Source organism: Acomys russatus, chromosome 16 (genome assembly GCF_903995435.1).
Source record: "Acomys russatus chromosome 16, mAcoRus1.1, whole genome shotgun sequence".
Classification (NCBI taxonomy): Eukaryota; Metazoa; Chordata; class Mammalia; order Rodentia; family Muridae; genus Acomys; species Acomys russatus.
In genome coordinates, this window is record NC_067152.1 from 14,450,541 (window position 1) to 14,466,464 (window position 15,924).

At 39.6% G+C, this 15,924-nt stretch overlaps 1 protein-coding gene across 1 annotated transcript in view; it reads left to right on the forward strand.

Annotated features, from left to right (window-relative positions):
- Positions 1–15,924, forward strand: part of Hsf5 (heat shock transcription factor 5) — a 44,061-nt gene that overhangs the window by 13,844 nt on the left and 14,293 nt on the right. The window contains exons 3-5 of the mRNA XM_051157811.1: positions 6,242–6,339; positions 10,177–10,698; positions 13,084–13,258. Of these exons, the coding sequence (XP_051013768.1) occupies positions 6,242–6,339; positions 10,177–10,698; positions 13,084–13,258 (795 nt within the window). The remainder of the gene's footprint in view (positions 1–6,241; positions 6,340–10,176; positions 10,699–13,083; positions 13,259–15,924) is intronic.

The following is a 15,924-nucleotide window of genomic DNA, read 5'->3' on the forward strand; positions in this document are numbered from 1 at the left end:
CACAACAAAAGGAACCTACTCCAGATGCCAGAGTGAGAAGGCCAAATTGGGAGCTCTGGGCAGTAGGGCTGCTTGATTATAATGGAACCTTGGCAAACATTTAGTCATCTGACATGGCCTTTGGTGGGTTGTCATATGTCCCAGTTTCTCATCCTATAAGGAAGCCATAATAGTTTGGGCTAGAAACTGAATAATATCCATGAATAGGTTTTGTAAAATTTAAAACACAATTTACATGAAAAGGATAAAATGCATTAGCCAGTATGGTAGTACACACCTGTAATCTCAGCACTTGAGATGTTGAGGCAGTACATTCAGGTTCAGGCCAGCTGTCTCAAAAAGCAAACATACACATAAGGTAAGAGCTGCATAAATGATTCCATCAGTAAAGTGCTTGCTATGCAAACATGAGGACCTGAGTGTTGGCGCTCAGCACTCACATAAAACTCTGAGCCAGTGGTGTGCGCCTGCATTCCTAACACTGGAAAGTAGAGAGACGGGATCCCTCGGGCTTGGTTGCTAGGCAGTGTAGCTGAAGCAGTGAGCTCCAGCGTCAGGGAAAGCCCCTCAGAAACTGAAGAAGAAAGCCATTGAGGAAGATATTTAACATCAACCTCTGAATTCTACACACACACAGACATGATAAAAAATATTTTCAAAATCAGCCTTTTAAATGAGGCTAGTATTATAAAGGCTATATATACTATACTATAAGGGACAAAGAATTTATATAAATATATGCTTTGGGGCTTGGGGAGATGGCTCAGAGTTGGTTTGTAACTGCCTGTAACTCTGGCTGCAGGGGCCCAGTGCTCTCTTCTGGCCTCCCCATGTACCTGTACTCACATATGCAAGCCCACATGGAGCTGTGTACACAATTAAAATCTTGAAACATATGGTATATAAAATATCTGAATTTTTATTTTTAAAAATCCTTAATGACTTAAGGTTAAATTGGTCCTTGGGCAAAAAAAAGTTGCTTATCGTCATTTTTATCATTGTTATTTGAAATAGTTTCCCACTTCCTGGCTCTGGTTGACCTGGAGCTCACATAGATCTGCCTGTGCCTGCCTCCCAAGTGCTGGGATTAAAGACTCTTGTTTTTAAAAGCACTTTTATCGGGGGTGAAGAGATGGGGTTCTGATCTAGTATCTGGGTGGAACCTTGGTTTTTGTACATGCTAGGTAAGCACACTACCATTTAGAAATTTTGTTTACATTCAAAAGTTTGGTTTTTAGGTTTTCGATACTATGTGATGTATAGAAACAAATACAGAATGGAGTTATGCATTTCCCCACTGTTGTTGCTATACTCAGATACGATGTATCTTGTCATCAGGAAACTCTGTCTCTCAGAAGAAACAAAGTAAAACACACCATCTTTGTAATAAAATGTATATAATCGTTAACTGTTTTGTTGTGACATTTTACCATCACCATTACCATTATGGATCCCCAGAACGTTTTCATCTTCCCAGTCCAAAAATCAGTACCTATTAGAGGTTTACTTCTGCTCTCTCTTTCCCAGCCCCAAATATTCTGGATACCTCACATAACTTGAACTATATAACATTTAATATATACATTTGTCACTTTAGGTTGTATATGGTTTATTATCACTAATTCACAGCATTGTGAATTACTCACTACATTCACAATATTCATTATATCACCATTTCCAAAGCTATCATCATCTAAACGAGACTGCACTGTCCAAGCCAGTCTTCCCTTTTCCAGTCATTGGCAGTCACTAATTTTTTCGTCTATGACTATGACTACCTAGGACCCTCTATATGACAGTTACCCTTTTGTTACTGGCATGTTCATCATAACATCTTGAAGGTTCATCCACTTTGTAATATGTGTCAAATTTTCTTTTTAAAGAGGAATGATAAGCCAGGCAAGGTGGCGCACGCCTTTAATCCCAGCACTCGGGATGCAGAGGCTGGCAGATTGCTGTGAGTTCAAGGCCAGCCTGGTCTACAAAGCGAGTTCAGGACAGCCAAGGCTACACAGAGAACCCCTGTCTCAAAAAACCAAAAATAAAATAAAATAAAAATAAAGATGAATAATAATTATACATGTATTAATATTTATCTGTTGAGGGATTCTATATTGCTTCCACTTTTGTAGGCTATTGCTGCTCTGAACATGGGTATAGCGTGTCCTTTTTTTTTTTTACATTAAAAAAAAAATTTATTTATACAGTATTCTACCTGCATGTGTGCTTGAAGGCCAGAAGAGGGCACCAGATCTCATTGTAGATGGTTATGAGCCACTATGTAGTTGTTGGGAACTGAACTGAGGACCTTAGGAAGAGCAGTCAGTGCTCTTAACCTTTGCGCCATCTCTCCATTCCCCTGCCTTTTTAAATTTTGAGACAGATATTTCTGTATTCCAGGTTGGCCTTGAACTTGAAGTTCTCGCTCCGGAGCTTCCTGAGTGTTGAGAGTCCAGCCTTGTATCACTATGCCCAACTTAAAAATATTTTTTCAGGCCGGGTGCTGTTGGCACAGGCCTTTAAACTCAGGAGGCAGAGGCAGACATGCCTGTGAGTTTGAGGCCAGTGTGGTCTACTGAGTGAGTTCCAGGATAGCCAGGCCCCCATTGAGAACCTCTGTCTTGAAAAACAAACAAAATTTAAGTTCCTACTTTCACTTACTTGGGTATACAGATGCACTTTAACTTACATGAAGCTATGCTGATATGTTCTATAACCCCATCGTAAGTTGAAGGTTTACTAAAATATATTTCATACACTTAACATTCAGAATTTTCCGAGTTTAATAGTAGGGCATTATGCCGTATCAGATGCTGGGAACTGGGGCACACTGTTGCTGCCCAGCACCTCAGGAGTAAGGAGCTAAGGAACAGATAAAGTTTCAATATGTGGCTCATACTGAATGCATGTCACTTTTACACCATTGTAAAGTTGAAAGATTATATAAAGGACTGTATTCCCAGGGGACTTTTTCTCCACCTAAATGAGACGTTAGAGCTTTAGTTGGGTTGTTTGGTTTGTTTTTTGAGACAGGGTTTCTCTGTGTAGCCTTGGCTGTCCTGGACTTACTTTGTAGACCAGGCTGGCCTCGAACTCAAAGTGATCCACCAGCCTTTGCCTCCCGAGTGCTGGGATTACAGGTGTGTGCCATAACTACTTGGCTCTGTCTCTTTTCTTTTCTTTTTTTTTTTTTAGACATGGTTTCTCTGTGTAGCCTTGGCTGTCCTGGACTCACTTTGTAGGTCAGCCCTCTAACCCACAGCGATCCACCTGCCTCTGCCTCCCAAGTGCGGAGCTTTAGTTGTTATAGTAACTTAATCTTGAAATTAAGTAGATTATTAAATGTTTCTTTTGAGCATTTATGTGACTGGACATTTTCTCACTATTAACACTGCGCTGCCCTGGAGTAGATTCAAATCTGAAACATTATATGTTTGAATTATTTCCATAGGATAAAGTGCAAAAGTGTTTACATCACCTATAGTGAGGACAATGGTTTTCAGTACTTCTGAAATTTTATTATTGGGAAAATTTTAAATGCCTTCTACTCTTTTTAAAATTTATTTATTATTTTGTATACAGTGATCTGACTGTATGCACACCTGTAGGCCAGAAGAGGACATCGGGTTACATTCTAGATAGTTGTGAGCCACCATGTGCTTGCTGGGAATTGAACTCAGGACCTTTGGAAGAGCAGCCAGTGCTCTTAACCTCTGAGCCATCTCTCCAGCCCCTGACTTGCACTGTTAAGGTTGCATATGACGTGGATTCCAGTTTGTTATTTAAACTTTTTGGTGTTTTAGTTTTGGTTTTTTTCAAGACGGGGTTTCCCTTTGTAGCCCTGGCTGTCCTAGAACTCACTCTATAGACAAGGCTGGCCTTGAATTTAGAGATCTGCCTGTCTCTGCCTCCCAAGTGCTGGGATTAAAGGCATGCACCACCATTCCCTGCCTACACTTTTTCTTATACATAAAGAATGCCCTAAGAAAGCACTGCCTTAGGAAGGCAAAGCAAGGTCTGTATACAGAATGTGTTTGAGGACACAGTGATAACTTGCTTTTATAATGTTATTGCTTTCAGAATACACTACATTAATTTTTCATATGCTAAGCACAAACTTGGATTTTGGCACCTAGATTTTTCTATTCCACATACCAGTTAACGCCACAATCTTTGTTGACTGTATAAAATGGGGGCTTCGCTGGCAAGCAAGAGTCTTTGGGGAGTGTAACTTCACGTGCTTTCCCTTCCGCTCCATTTCTCATCTCTTACTTGACACTCTGACGAGCAGCCATGGTTTGCTGTTCTTAAACTAAAAGCCACTAAGCCACTCTATATCATAATGGTGTTCTCCAGGGCCATATTGTATTTTTATTCCTCCAACAAGTGTATTTTAGAAAACATTTTCAACTATTCAAAATATTTAAACAGTAGAGTTATACTACTGAAATATCAGAAAAGTAAGTGTAGTCCTTGCATTGGCTTATTTGTAATGAAGCATTGCTTTTCAGTGCAATGTTCAAACAAAAACCTGCAGTTGTTGACTGGGTCTTTTCTGCCACTAGAGGGCTAGGTTTTCCTTAGTAATAGCTGGAGGGGAAAGTCCTTTTTCCCCAGTTTTGACACCCATGAAGGTCCTCCAGAGTCAGCTGTTGGAGGCACTTTACTTCCCGGTACACTTATTCTCTCAAGTACACTCCATTCTAGAACATCCAGCCTTGCTACGATGGGCAAACTTCTTGTTGTCTCTAAGTTTTAGTGTACTTATTTTTTAAAGTAATGTTCATATGATTGTCATTTTATAGCAATACTTATGAAGCATCCACCACTGTGTCTGAAGCGTGGTGGCATTTAATATGTACCATCTTTGTTTCGCCCAAAGGCGTGATGATGTGTATAACTGATTTTCATTCATTCTAGAGAGTCATTCTCTGGAAAAGAGCTCAGTCTATTAAGACTGGATCTGTGAGTATAACTGTTTCATGGTATCTTAACCATAAAGAAAATGTTCCGAAAATATATTATTGAGTTTTTTCCCTAGCACTACATAAAATTCTTTTTATTAAAATATTGACTGATGATAGTTATTGATTGCTGTCATTACTATTCTAAGTGGTTTGTGCATACAGCTCATTATGTTGTTCCTTGAAACAACCACACTAGGTAGGTTCTGTTATTATCCCTGTTTAATAGAATGTAAACATTGAGACTTGAAGTAATTAACCATATTCAGATTTATTAAATACTGAATTATGGAGCCAGCTACAAAACCAGGAAGGACAAATCTAGGATTTACATTCTTAACCACTTGTCTAAATGGTAAAGAATATTTTTGAATGTTTTCCTACTAGACACATGGTTTAATGGTAGATTGGAGAGTAACTTTACTTGTGCTTTTAAAGCATTTCTTTCTCCCGCCAATATAGTTTGCTGCTTTTATTGAAATGGAATTACTTTGAATAAGAAAAAAATTTGGTTAGAAAGTAACAATATGCTTAAGTACTAAATAATCATTTACTGGCTAGGGATGCAGCATGGTCGGTGTAGAGTGCCTGCCTCCTATACACAGAGCCTGGCCTTGATCCCCAGCAGTGCATAAACTAGGTGTGCTAGCTAGCTCATGCCTGTAATTTCAGGGCTTAAAACTAAAGACAAGGGGTTCAGGAATTCATGGTTATCTTCAGATGCAGCCTGGGCTGCATGAGACCCTATCTCAAAACAGCAAAAAAGAAATACATGTAGCCTTTTAAAAATGTTCTACAGCCAGGTATAGGTACACACATTTATAAATCTAGCTCAAGAGAGAGAGGGAGAGCCAAGAGGGATCACAGGAGCTCAAGGCCGGTCAGGGATGTACAGCAAGGTCATGTCTCAAAAAGCAGTAAATAAAAAAATTAAAGTTTATTATGTGGACTTTTTGTTTTGTTTTGTTTTTTTGAGACAGGGTTTCTCTGTGTAGCGTTAGCTGTCTTGGACTCACTCTGTAGGCCAGGCTGGCCTCAAACCCACAGCGATCTGCCTGCCTCTGCCTCCCGAGTGCTGGGATTAAAGGTGTGCACTACCACCACCCGTGGACATGTTTTTTAAAAGCAATTGAAAACACCCAAATTTGAGTGTGTGTGTGTGTGTGTGTGTGTGTGTGTGTGTGTGTGTGTGTGTTTTGTGTGCACATATGCAGGATGCTCTTTGAATGCTATATTTTATGTGGCTGATGACTTGCTTGTGCTTAAATCTGTTCCAGCTGTGCTACAGTGCTGTTCTCCTTCCACCCACATGGATGCCCTAAGTAGCTGTGTCACTCCTACTGCCTCTTCCTATGCACACTGTAACTACTTCCAGGTAAGACTCTTGCACACACTGTACTTTGCAATACTATGAATCTGGCAGATTTTCAAAGTAGAAGCCAGAGATAAGCTGGGTTTTATGAGCTTAGTTTTCTGAGTTCTAAGTGAAAGAGTTGATGTGAATATTGAGTGTTCTCAGTTAGCATGCTCCAATAAAGGTGTCATTAGCTTCTCATGCACTCTTTTTGTTTCTGGGTTTTGCTTTTTTGAGACAGGGTCTTGCTATACAGCAAAGCTGGTCTTGAACTGATGATGCTTATGTCTCTGCCTTAATGCTGGACCACCAAGCCCAACTCATGTGTGGCCTTTAACTTTAAATTACTGGGCTAGGGATATAGGATAGAGAACACTTGCTTAGCATGCACAGGGCACTGGGTTTAGTCCCTAGTTCTGAAAAAAAATGATGAAAAATTAAAATTCTTTCCTTAGTCACACCTCATTCCAGTTCAATAGTTTTGTAGTTGGTTAGTAGCCATGAACAGCAGAGAAATGCAGTCTTTACATCACCCCTGAAAACTGTTTTGTATTGTACTTTTCAGGGTAAGATGAGCACCAGAAAACTGAGAGTATGTATGCAAAATGAGAGCTTTCACTGCTGGGCCCCTTAGTGTGCATGCTGTTACCACTGTGCTTCAGATATATATTTTTTTTTCTTCCTTTTTTTGAGACAGGGTTTTTCTGTGTAGCCATGGCTGTCCTGGACTTACTTTGTAGACCAGGGTAGCTTTGAACTCACAGAGATCCACCTGCCTCTGCCTCTGGAGTACTGGGATTAAAGACATGTACCACATGGACAGCTTGCTTCAAATATCTTATCAGTATTTCTTAGGAAGAAAACCTGCCTTTATTTAAATGGTTTATATTGATGTTTTCAGAATAAGAACAGGCACTTAGGAGGCAGAGGCAAGCAGATCTGAGTTCAAGGCCAGCCTGGTCTACATATGGAGTCCAGGACAGCCAGGGCTATTACACAGAGAAACCTTGTCTCAAGAAAGAGAGAGAGAGAGAGAGAGAGAGAGAGAGAGAGAGAGAGAGAGAAGGGGGGGGGAAAGAAAGGAGATTGTATGCTATGCAGTTAGTGCTATAATTCTTAGAGTGGAATTGTATGTTTGTCAAATGATAATGTGGGGTGTGTGTGTGTGTGTGTGTGTGTATGTGTGTAGTGCTGGGGATTGAACCCAGGACCTCACATGTTAAGCAAACACTACCACCAGCCCAAGATAATATTTTGGTAGTGGCATTATGGTACTCCAAAAGACATCCCTTTTTATTTTTATTTTTATCTTATAGAAAACATGGAAAGTAGATAATCAGATTACTGTTTGAATAATACAGAATCCCATAAAGGTGACATAGCCTTTTCTTTTCTTTTTTTTCCTTCTTTCTTTTTTTTTAGACAAGGTCTCCTTCTGTAGTCCATGTTTTCCTGGAGCTCTCTATGTAGCCCAGGCTCTCAATTCATGAAAATCCTTCAGCCTCTTGCATGCTGGGATTACAGATGTCATCAATCACATTTGGCTGAGTTGGGTATTGTTTATGACCAGTGTCATCAGACATGACCCCTTCAGTCTGTCTTCCCTAAAGGGACACACTTAGCCCATACTAGATGTTCTTGTTTGTAAAATTACTCTTTTTTTTTTTTTACATAAAACTAGAAATATACTGAGGACATTTATATCTTTTGTTGAAATTTTCAATGTATTGTCTGAACATTTGTATAAACTCTTCTTCCTGTAAGCAATGACAATACATGTTAACCTTAGGAAAATGGAAATACGTATACATAAAATTTAAAAATGGGAAAACACAAAGCATCTCAGATTCCATTGATTTTTCGATATTATAAGCACCAGATATATTGTAGTGGCGCATGTCTTTAATCCCAGCACTCAGGAGGCAGAAGCAGGCAGATCTCTGAGTTCAAAGCCAGCCTGGTCTACAGAGTGGGCTACACAGAGAAACCCTGTCTCAGAAAAAAAAATCTATATGATAAATTTAGTGGTGCTGTTATCAACAGTGAGGAGATGCATGAAAGGTCAGTCTAGGACTGCCCAGCAAGATGTCTCAGCAAGTAAAGGCGCTTACCACTGAGCTAGACAACGTAAATTCATTCCCCAGGGTCGACATGGTGGAAGGAGACAAAACCAGAGTACTGCAAGTTGTCCTTCAACCTCTGTCTGCACACACTGATGGCACTGAGGCGTGTGTGCACACACACGCACACAGAGTAAATAAAAACATCTGGAGGAAAAAAAGGTCCATCTTTTGCCATTGTTAAGAGCAGAAGTCAGGCAAACCTAAGCTCTGTCAGTTATTTCAACATCAATTTTTAGCTGGGCATGGTTGGTTACATATTCCTGTAATTCCAACACTCAGTAGAGGCAGGATGGAGGTTTCAAGTTTGAGAACAGCATGAGCTACATAGTGAGTTGTAGGCTGACTTGGGCTATGTATCTTGTCTTTACACAAAGTACAAAGGTAAATTTTATCATGCTAAAATGGAAATCAGTGGGCTGAGGGTGTAGCTCAGTCGGCAGAGTCCTTGCCTGGGATGCATGAAGCCCTGGGTTTGATTCTCAAGGACCTTATAAACATTGTGCAAGTCACATGACTATAATCTCAGTACAGGTAAAAGTAGTCAGGTCAGAAGTTCAAGGCCATCCTCAGTTCTGTAGAGAGTTTGAGGCCAGCCTTGGATGCGTAAGTCTCTTTCTCAAAGGGGGAAAAAAACCACAATAAAAATGAATTGAGATTATCACATTTCACAGGGCTTTTGTGAGGATCGCATGTGTATTAAGCACTTAGCATATGTTTGGCACATAATTAAGAACTCAAATGGTGCTGCTGACTATAATAGCTTGGTGCTTGAGTTTACATTATTGATTCTAAAATCAACACCATCGTTGCAGCATGTTCAACAATATCAACTCTTCCGATGTCTTATTTAATTACAGCTCTTTAGTATTTTTTTGCTTATAATCTGAAATAATAAGGTGCATATTGAATGTCTACTCTATTTAAATAATTACTTATAAGAACATATCTTTTTAAACTTTTTTTTGAAACAGGTGCTATCTACGTAGCCCTGGCTGTCCTGAAACTTAGCATGGCTCAACCTTGCAGTGATCCTCCTGTCTCCGCTTCCCAAATGCTGGGATTAGAGGTATTCTCCATCACACTTTGCTAAGAGGATATATCTTAGAGATAGAAGTCTTAAAAATAACAACTACTTTGGTCTAATGCTTTATTCTAAAGCAGTCCCAGGGACCAAAGGGCATTTGACACTCCATCCACTTGTCCCCAGGTCATTTGGAACAGAGTGTTAGTCACTCCCCCTCCACCCTACCCCCCAGTATATAGAAGGATTGATGGATTTATGAATGTTCTCTGTTTAAAATCTCCTTAAAAAGTGTGATAAATAAAAATGACATTTTGTCAGCTTTCATGGGGGATTGTAGTATATAGACATGTTGTAGCAAACAGAGGTTTGGGCGCTGTAGCCTTTTAGCTTTGTTCCAGTACTCAGCTCAACTTGGTTGAAGTATAGTAGATATTAAGTAAATGTTATTAATAACACGTTTGATGCTACCACTTCTGAAAGGCAAATTAGCCTTCTGGTTTTGTTTCTGTTTGCGATGTTGGTAATTGAATTTAGGGCCTGAGTGTGCTAGGCATCGCTCTACCATCAAGCTACCTTCCTAGCTTTCTCTCCGGCTTTCGTAGTGAGCTCAACTTCATTACATTTAGCGTTCATGAACTTAAGTATTACTACTTTCCTCCTTAATTGTTACTTGATTTTCTATCCAAACAGTACTATTTTCTCTTTTCCCAGAATCCTCCAATGCAATCCTCCTATCCAGTTGAATTTCTGCCTTCTAATTGGCCTTGCAGTGCTACTGATGAAAATAAAAAGACAGAAGTCAATCTAGAGGCTGTCTTTCAAATAGTGGATGAGCTGCATTCCTCCCCTAAACTGGAGATGGTCAAGGTGGAGCCTGTTGAGAGTCAGTGTCCATCATCTCAGTCTAACAGAGGACAGCATATCCTCCCTAACTCAAACAACAGCAACCCATCTTCCACAAGTCAGGCTAGCCAGCTGGAGCCACTTACTCCTGTAGGCTCAGATATTACGTCTTTTGTGGTTGGAACAGAACAAGCAATTACTTGCTCTCTCCCACAGTCACCTGAGTACATCTATACCATCCACACAGCTCAACCTTTGGAAAATAGCACAATGCAGGAATCTGCAACCATCCAACAAACTCATGTCAAACTGAAGGAGCAGCTAAATCATAATCCGTCTCCATCTTCAGTAGTGTTTGTACAGGAAGGGCTACCGTTGAGCACACAGCAGGTAAGAGTGCTGAGCTGACGATGTCAGGAAGGAGTCTGTGCAGGTGTTATTTGCGTTCATTTGCATTTAATGCCAGTTCACTGTGGCTCCCAAAGGGACCATGTCCTAATGGTTAAGCAAAAAAGACTCAGAAGGAGGTACTTTAATCCTAGTCATCCTCCAACTCTGGTATAGTCTGAAGTGAGCCTCTAGAGAGGCAATCCAGATTAATTGACTAGGGTCTAAATACTATTTTAGCCTGGTGGCACATGCCTATATCCCAGCACTTAAGAGGTGGAAACAGGAGGATTGCTGGGAGTTTGAGGACAGGCTGAGCTATATAGTGAGTTCAAGGCCAGCATGGGCTATATAGATAGAGCTTGTTTCAAAATAATTGGAAAAGAAAACATATTTCCATGATTGGGTATCCCTTGAGCTTTGTTCCTTATCTTAATTTGGATATACTAAAGATAAGCCCATCTGATACAATCTCGCTACCTAGATGAGTGAGTTATTTGATATATATGATGACTTTCTTAGCTATTTGCAGAGGGAGGAAAGTTAAGTTGTAAGTCATTTTGTAAGGTTTTATTTGTTTTATGTTATGTGTGAGTGTTCTGCTTGTGTATGTGTGTGTTTGATGCCCTTGGAAGTTAGAGGAGGACATCGGCCCCTCTGGATCTGGAGATCTGGATGGTTGTGAGCACCATGAGGGTGCTGGGAACTGAGCCTGGGTGCTATGTAAGAGCAGCAGTGCTCTTAACAGCTGAACCATCTCTCTAGCCCCAATTTCTTACTTTTTAAAATAACATCACAAAACTCTATTAATGATTTTACTGGGTTCAGATTTCTTATTAATCTTGCTTTCTAATCAATTAAACAAAAATTAAGCAATCAAAAGTACATCCAAAGTAACCCAGCCCTAGGGGTGCTGAGGTGGAAGGTGTGCTACAGTTTCAGGCCAGCCTGGATGACAGTCTGATACTCAGTATATATATATAAATAAAGTCAGGATAGTCATGTAGTCCATGCTGGCCTGGAATTCACATTTTAGCCAAGAATGTCTTGGACTCTGGATCCTCCTCCTCCTAGCATCTAGGTGCTGGAATAATAGACGTGTGTCATCATACCCAATTCATTTTGTTTGTTTAGATAGGCTCTTGTTATATGTAGCTCTTTTTTAGAATATCTAAATGTACGTAATATTCACATATAAACACTTTTGTTTTCTTTTATTTTTTGGGTGTGTGTGTGGTGGGGGGGGTAGTGGCAGTACTAATTTTGCTCATTCTGGCTAAGCTATTGTATGTAGATATACTGAAAGATATGTCCAGCTGATATAATTTCACTACCTAGGCAAGCATTGTACTGCTGGGTTATACCTGCATCCTAAATGTATTTAGATTTTCTATGAGTTCATTGTCCTTTTTGAGACAATTAAAATATGTATCAAGTGATATAATTTCAGTAAAGATAGTCTCGTTTAAAGTATACCTGTAAAAATTAAAGTATGTGGTATCTTTGTAGTTATCTGTGGGCTACTGGATTGCATGTCTTAAATTGCATACATACAATGTTCTCTTTAATATACTTGACTATCATAGCTCTTTCTGAAAGCAGAATTTTAACTTTTAGCATTATTTTATAATGGATGTTTTAAATAAACTTATAAAGAACAGCATGCAGAAGTTTGTTCACTTGACAAAGGGTTTTAACATTCCAAAGACAATTTAGAACAAAAGAAATTCTAAATGAGGATGGGTAAAGATTCTATAGAGAACGAAGCACAAACAATTCTGATACCATCTTTAGTACAGAATATAAAGTTAGAAAATAAGCCAGGCATGGCGGCACACACCTGTAACCCCAGCACTCAGGGAGGGAGAAACAGGAGGATCGCTGTGAGTTCGAGGCCAGCCTGGCCTACAAGTGAGTCCAGGACAGCCAAGGCTTCACAGAGAAACCCTGTCTCGGAAAAAAAAAATTAGAAAAATAATGTCCATTCCTCATTAATAGTATCCAGCAGGATCATGCCTTTCTGTGACCACCTCAGTGCCACCAAATAACACACACTAACGTGAGAGCACAGTGGGTTTCACCAATTATGCTTAAAATGTCTTACTAACGTAAGTCATAAAAAAGCACCCATCCTCATGGTAAATCTTCCATTGTTCATTAGTAATTAATTTAGATTCATGTGCATTTCAATGGCTTGAATATGTGGGAATGTACTCCTTATGCTGGAATATTTAGATAAGTCAACACAATCAAGAGTAATACCCTTCATAAGCGGGGAAAATGTTTGCAGGACCCTGTTCCTATAATAGAACTTCTCTGATAACATATATTAACTTTGAGTAGGTATTTGAGGTAAATATCAGAATAAAAATGCATTTAATATTTTAGGTGGATAGCAGTATAAAATGCCAGGCCAATCCCCCGGAGAATATCTTGCCTTCAGAACAAATGGGATTCCTTATTTCAGAAATGGGGTCTGCTAGCAAGCCCAGTAAAGACACAGGCGTATCCACTCCAGCCAGATACAGAGAGCGAAGAAGCAACTCACAAGGAAAGTCCCCTGGTAAGGATGAAATAGTGTTAAGCTCTAGAATTTATAGCTCTAAACTGCTAGAAACTTAACCTCGGTATATAATTCATATGTGAATGGTGATTTGTATGGATCTTCATTATTTACAATTGTATTATGTCTCTTGTGTTGCTCTGTTATATAATTGTAGTTTAAACTAGTTTTCTTTGTTACCTTTGTAATGTATGCAATAGTTGCTTTCCTAACAGTGCATGTAAGACTTTGAGGTTTCAGGCTGGAGAGATGGCTCAGAGGTTAAGAGCACTGTCTGCTCTTCCAGAGGTCCTGAGTTCAATTCCCAGCAATCACAGGGTGCCTTACAACCATCTATAATGTGATCTGATACCCTCTTCTGGCCTGCAGGTGTACATACAGGCAGAGCACTGTATACATAATAATAAATCTTTAAAAAAAAATAAAAAATAAGAGGTTTGGGGGAACTGGGGAGAGGCTCAACAAGTAAAAGTACTTTGTTTAAATATGAGGACCCGAGTTCAAGTCTCCATTGACATGTTAAAAAGCCAGGCATATCTGCATGGCCTTCTAGCCCTAGTGCTGATTGCTGGGGCATACTGCCACCAGCCTAGTTCCAGGCTCTTGGAGAGACACTGCCTCAAGGGAATAAGATGGAGAGTGATAGAGGACACCTGAAGTCTTGTGGCCTCTATGTGAATGCGCATGCAGTCACCCCCACACCTCTACATGTTTAAAATAAATAAATGAAATATGTTCAAAATACTGAACATATTAAAGAACAGTAAAGAATTTTAGAATAACTTAGAACAGATAAGAAGAAGGGTAAGGTAATAATCATCTTCAGATGCTAAAGACGTAATTCATTTTATTAGCAGACAACAGGACAAGTATCTAAATTGTGATACAAGAAGATTTGATGACATCAACGATATTAACTTAAACACACTATAGATATACTTTAAAGTATGAACGTTCATAAGTGGCATTGGTTTTGTGTGTGGCTATAGGAGTTTAGTTATATGTTGGATGTTGGGGCACTTGTAGATGGTTCTTTCTTTTGAGATGGGACTATCCCAGGCTGTCCTCTTCTGTGTCAGCCTTGTTAATATGCAGACACCTTAGCCAGCTTTGATTCCCTCCTGGTAGTGAATTGAGTAAAACTGTATTTTTTAAATGGTTTTTCAAGACAGGCCTTCTCTGTGTAGCCTTGGCTGTCCTGAAACTCACTATGTAGACCAGGCTGGTCTTGAACTCACAGAGACCTGCCTGCCTCTGCCTTTCTGAGTGCTGGGACTAAAGACATGCACCTCCACCTCCTGCCTTGAGTACAATTATATTTTTTAAATTAATTTTTCTGATATTCAAATCCTTGTATTCTCCACGTATTATATTCTGTATGTCATTGGATTCTGCGGTGAACATTTTTTTCGTTTCTTTCTTTTTAGACAGGATGTTGCTATATAGTCCTCAGTGACCTGGAGCTCACCACATAGCCCAGTCTGGCTGAGTTCATAATCTTCTTGTCTCCTGAGTGCTGAGATTGTGGACATGTGCCACTACTCCCTACTCACACTGGCTAATGTAATATTCTCAAAGTAGCCAGCCATGGGGGCTCACTCCTGTAATATCAGCACTTGGGATGATGAAACAGGGCAACTGCTGCTATTCTAGATGAAGGCCAGCCTGTGGTGAAGAGTGAAACCCAGCTTCAACACAGAATGCACGGCTAGGGAATATAAGTTATTGGTAGAGCACTTGTCTAGACTAAATGATAGCATGGGGGGGGGGACCCTTAAGTTAAATGTAGTTCACATGCCTACAATACAGGAACATTAATTCATCAAAGTAGTCATGACCCTGTATTTTTAAATATTAAGAACTTCTTTGATAATTTCTCCAAAAAATATAATGAAGGTAGTGCTCAGGGTCTGCGATGGTGGCACACAATATTCCCAACAATTGGGACGTGGAGGCATTGTGAGTTTGGTGCCAGCCTGGCCACAAGTGAGTCCCTCTTCCCAAAGCCCTGAAAGCAAACAAAGATGGTGTCAGACTGAAGCTCTTTCTCCAAAGTATTTTTAGACTAATTCTGTCTTGTAAGTTTGCACAGTCGTGTTTAGTTGAGGATATTTCTCAGTTAAGATCAAGATGTCTCATCCTTGAAGACAGGTAAAGCAGTAGCATTATCCTGGAAGTCCATACCACAGAGAGTAGGGAAGGAAGTCATGTTTGTGCAAATTTGATGGGAGTACTGATTGTTTGTTTGTTTGTTTATTTGCTTTAACGATTAGAGAACTACCGTATCTGGTTTTCTTGTGCAAGGTCTTAACTTGGTTATTTTCCTTTATAGTCTCTTTTGAAGTGGTTATCAGAAAGAATAAAGAACCTAGTTATTCAAATAAACAAAATTTAAATTTGTTTTAACAATGAGACATCTTGTGCTCACTTCGGCAGCACATATACTAAAATTGGAACAATGAGACATCTGTCAAATCATAGATTTTAGGCTATATATGCTTTTTCCTTCCACACGTGCCTTTTTCCAAATCAGTATTTAGTTTACTGTAATTTTGAGACAGGATTTCACTATGTAGCCCTGGATGGCCTGGAACTTACTATGTAGAAGAAGCTGGTTTGAACTCATAGAGATCCACCTGCCTCTGGCTCTCAAGTGTTAGGATTAT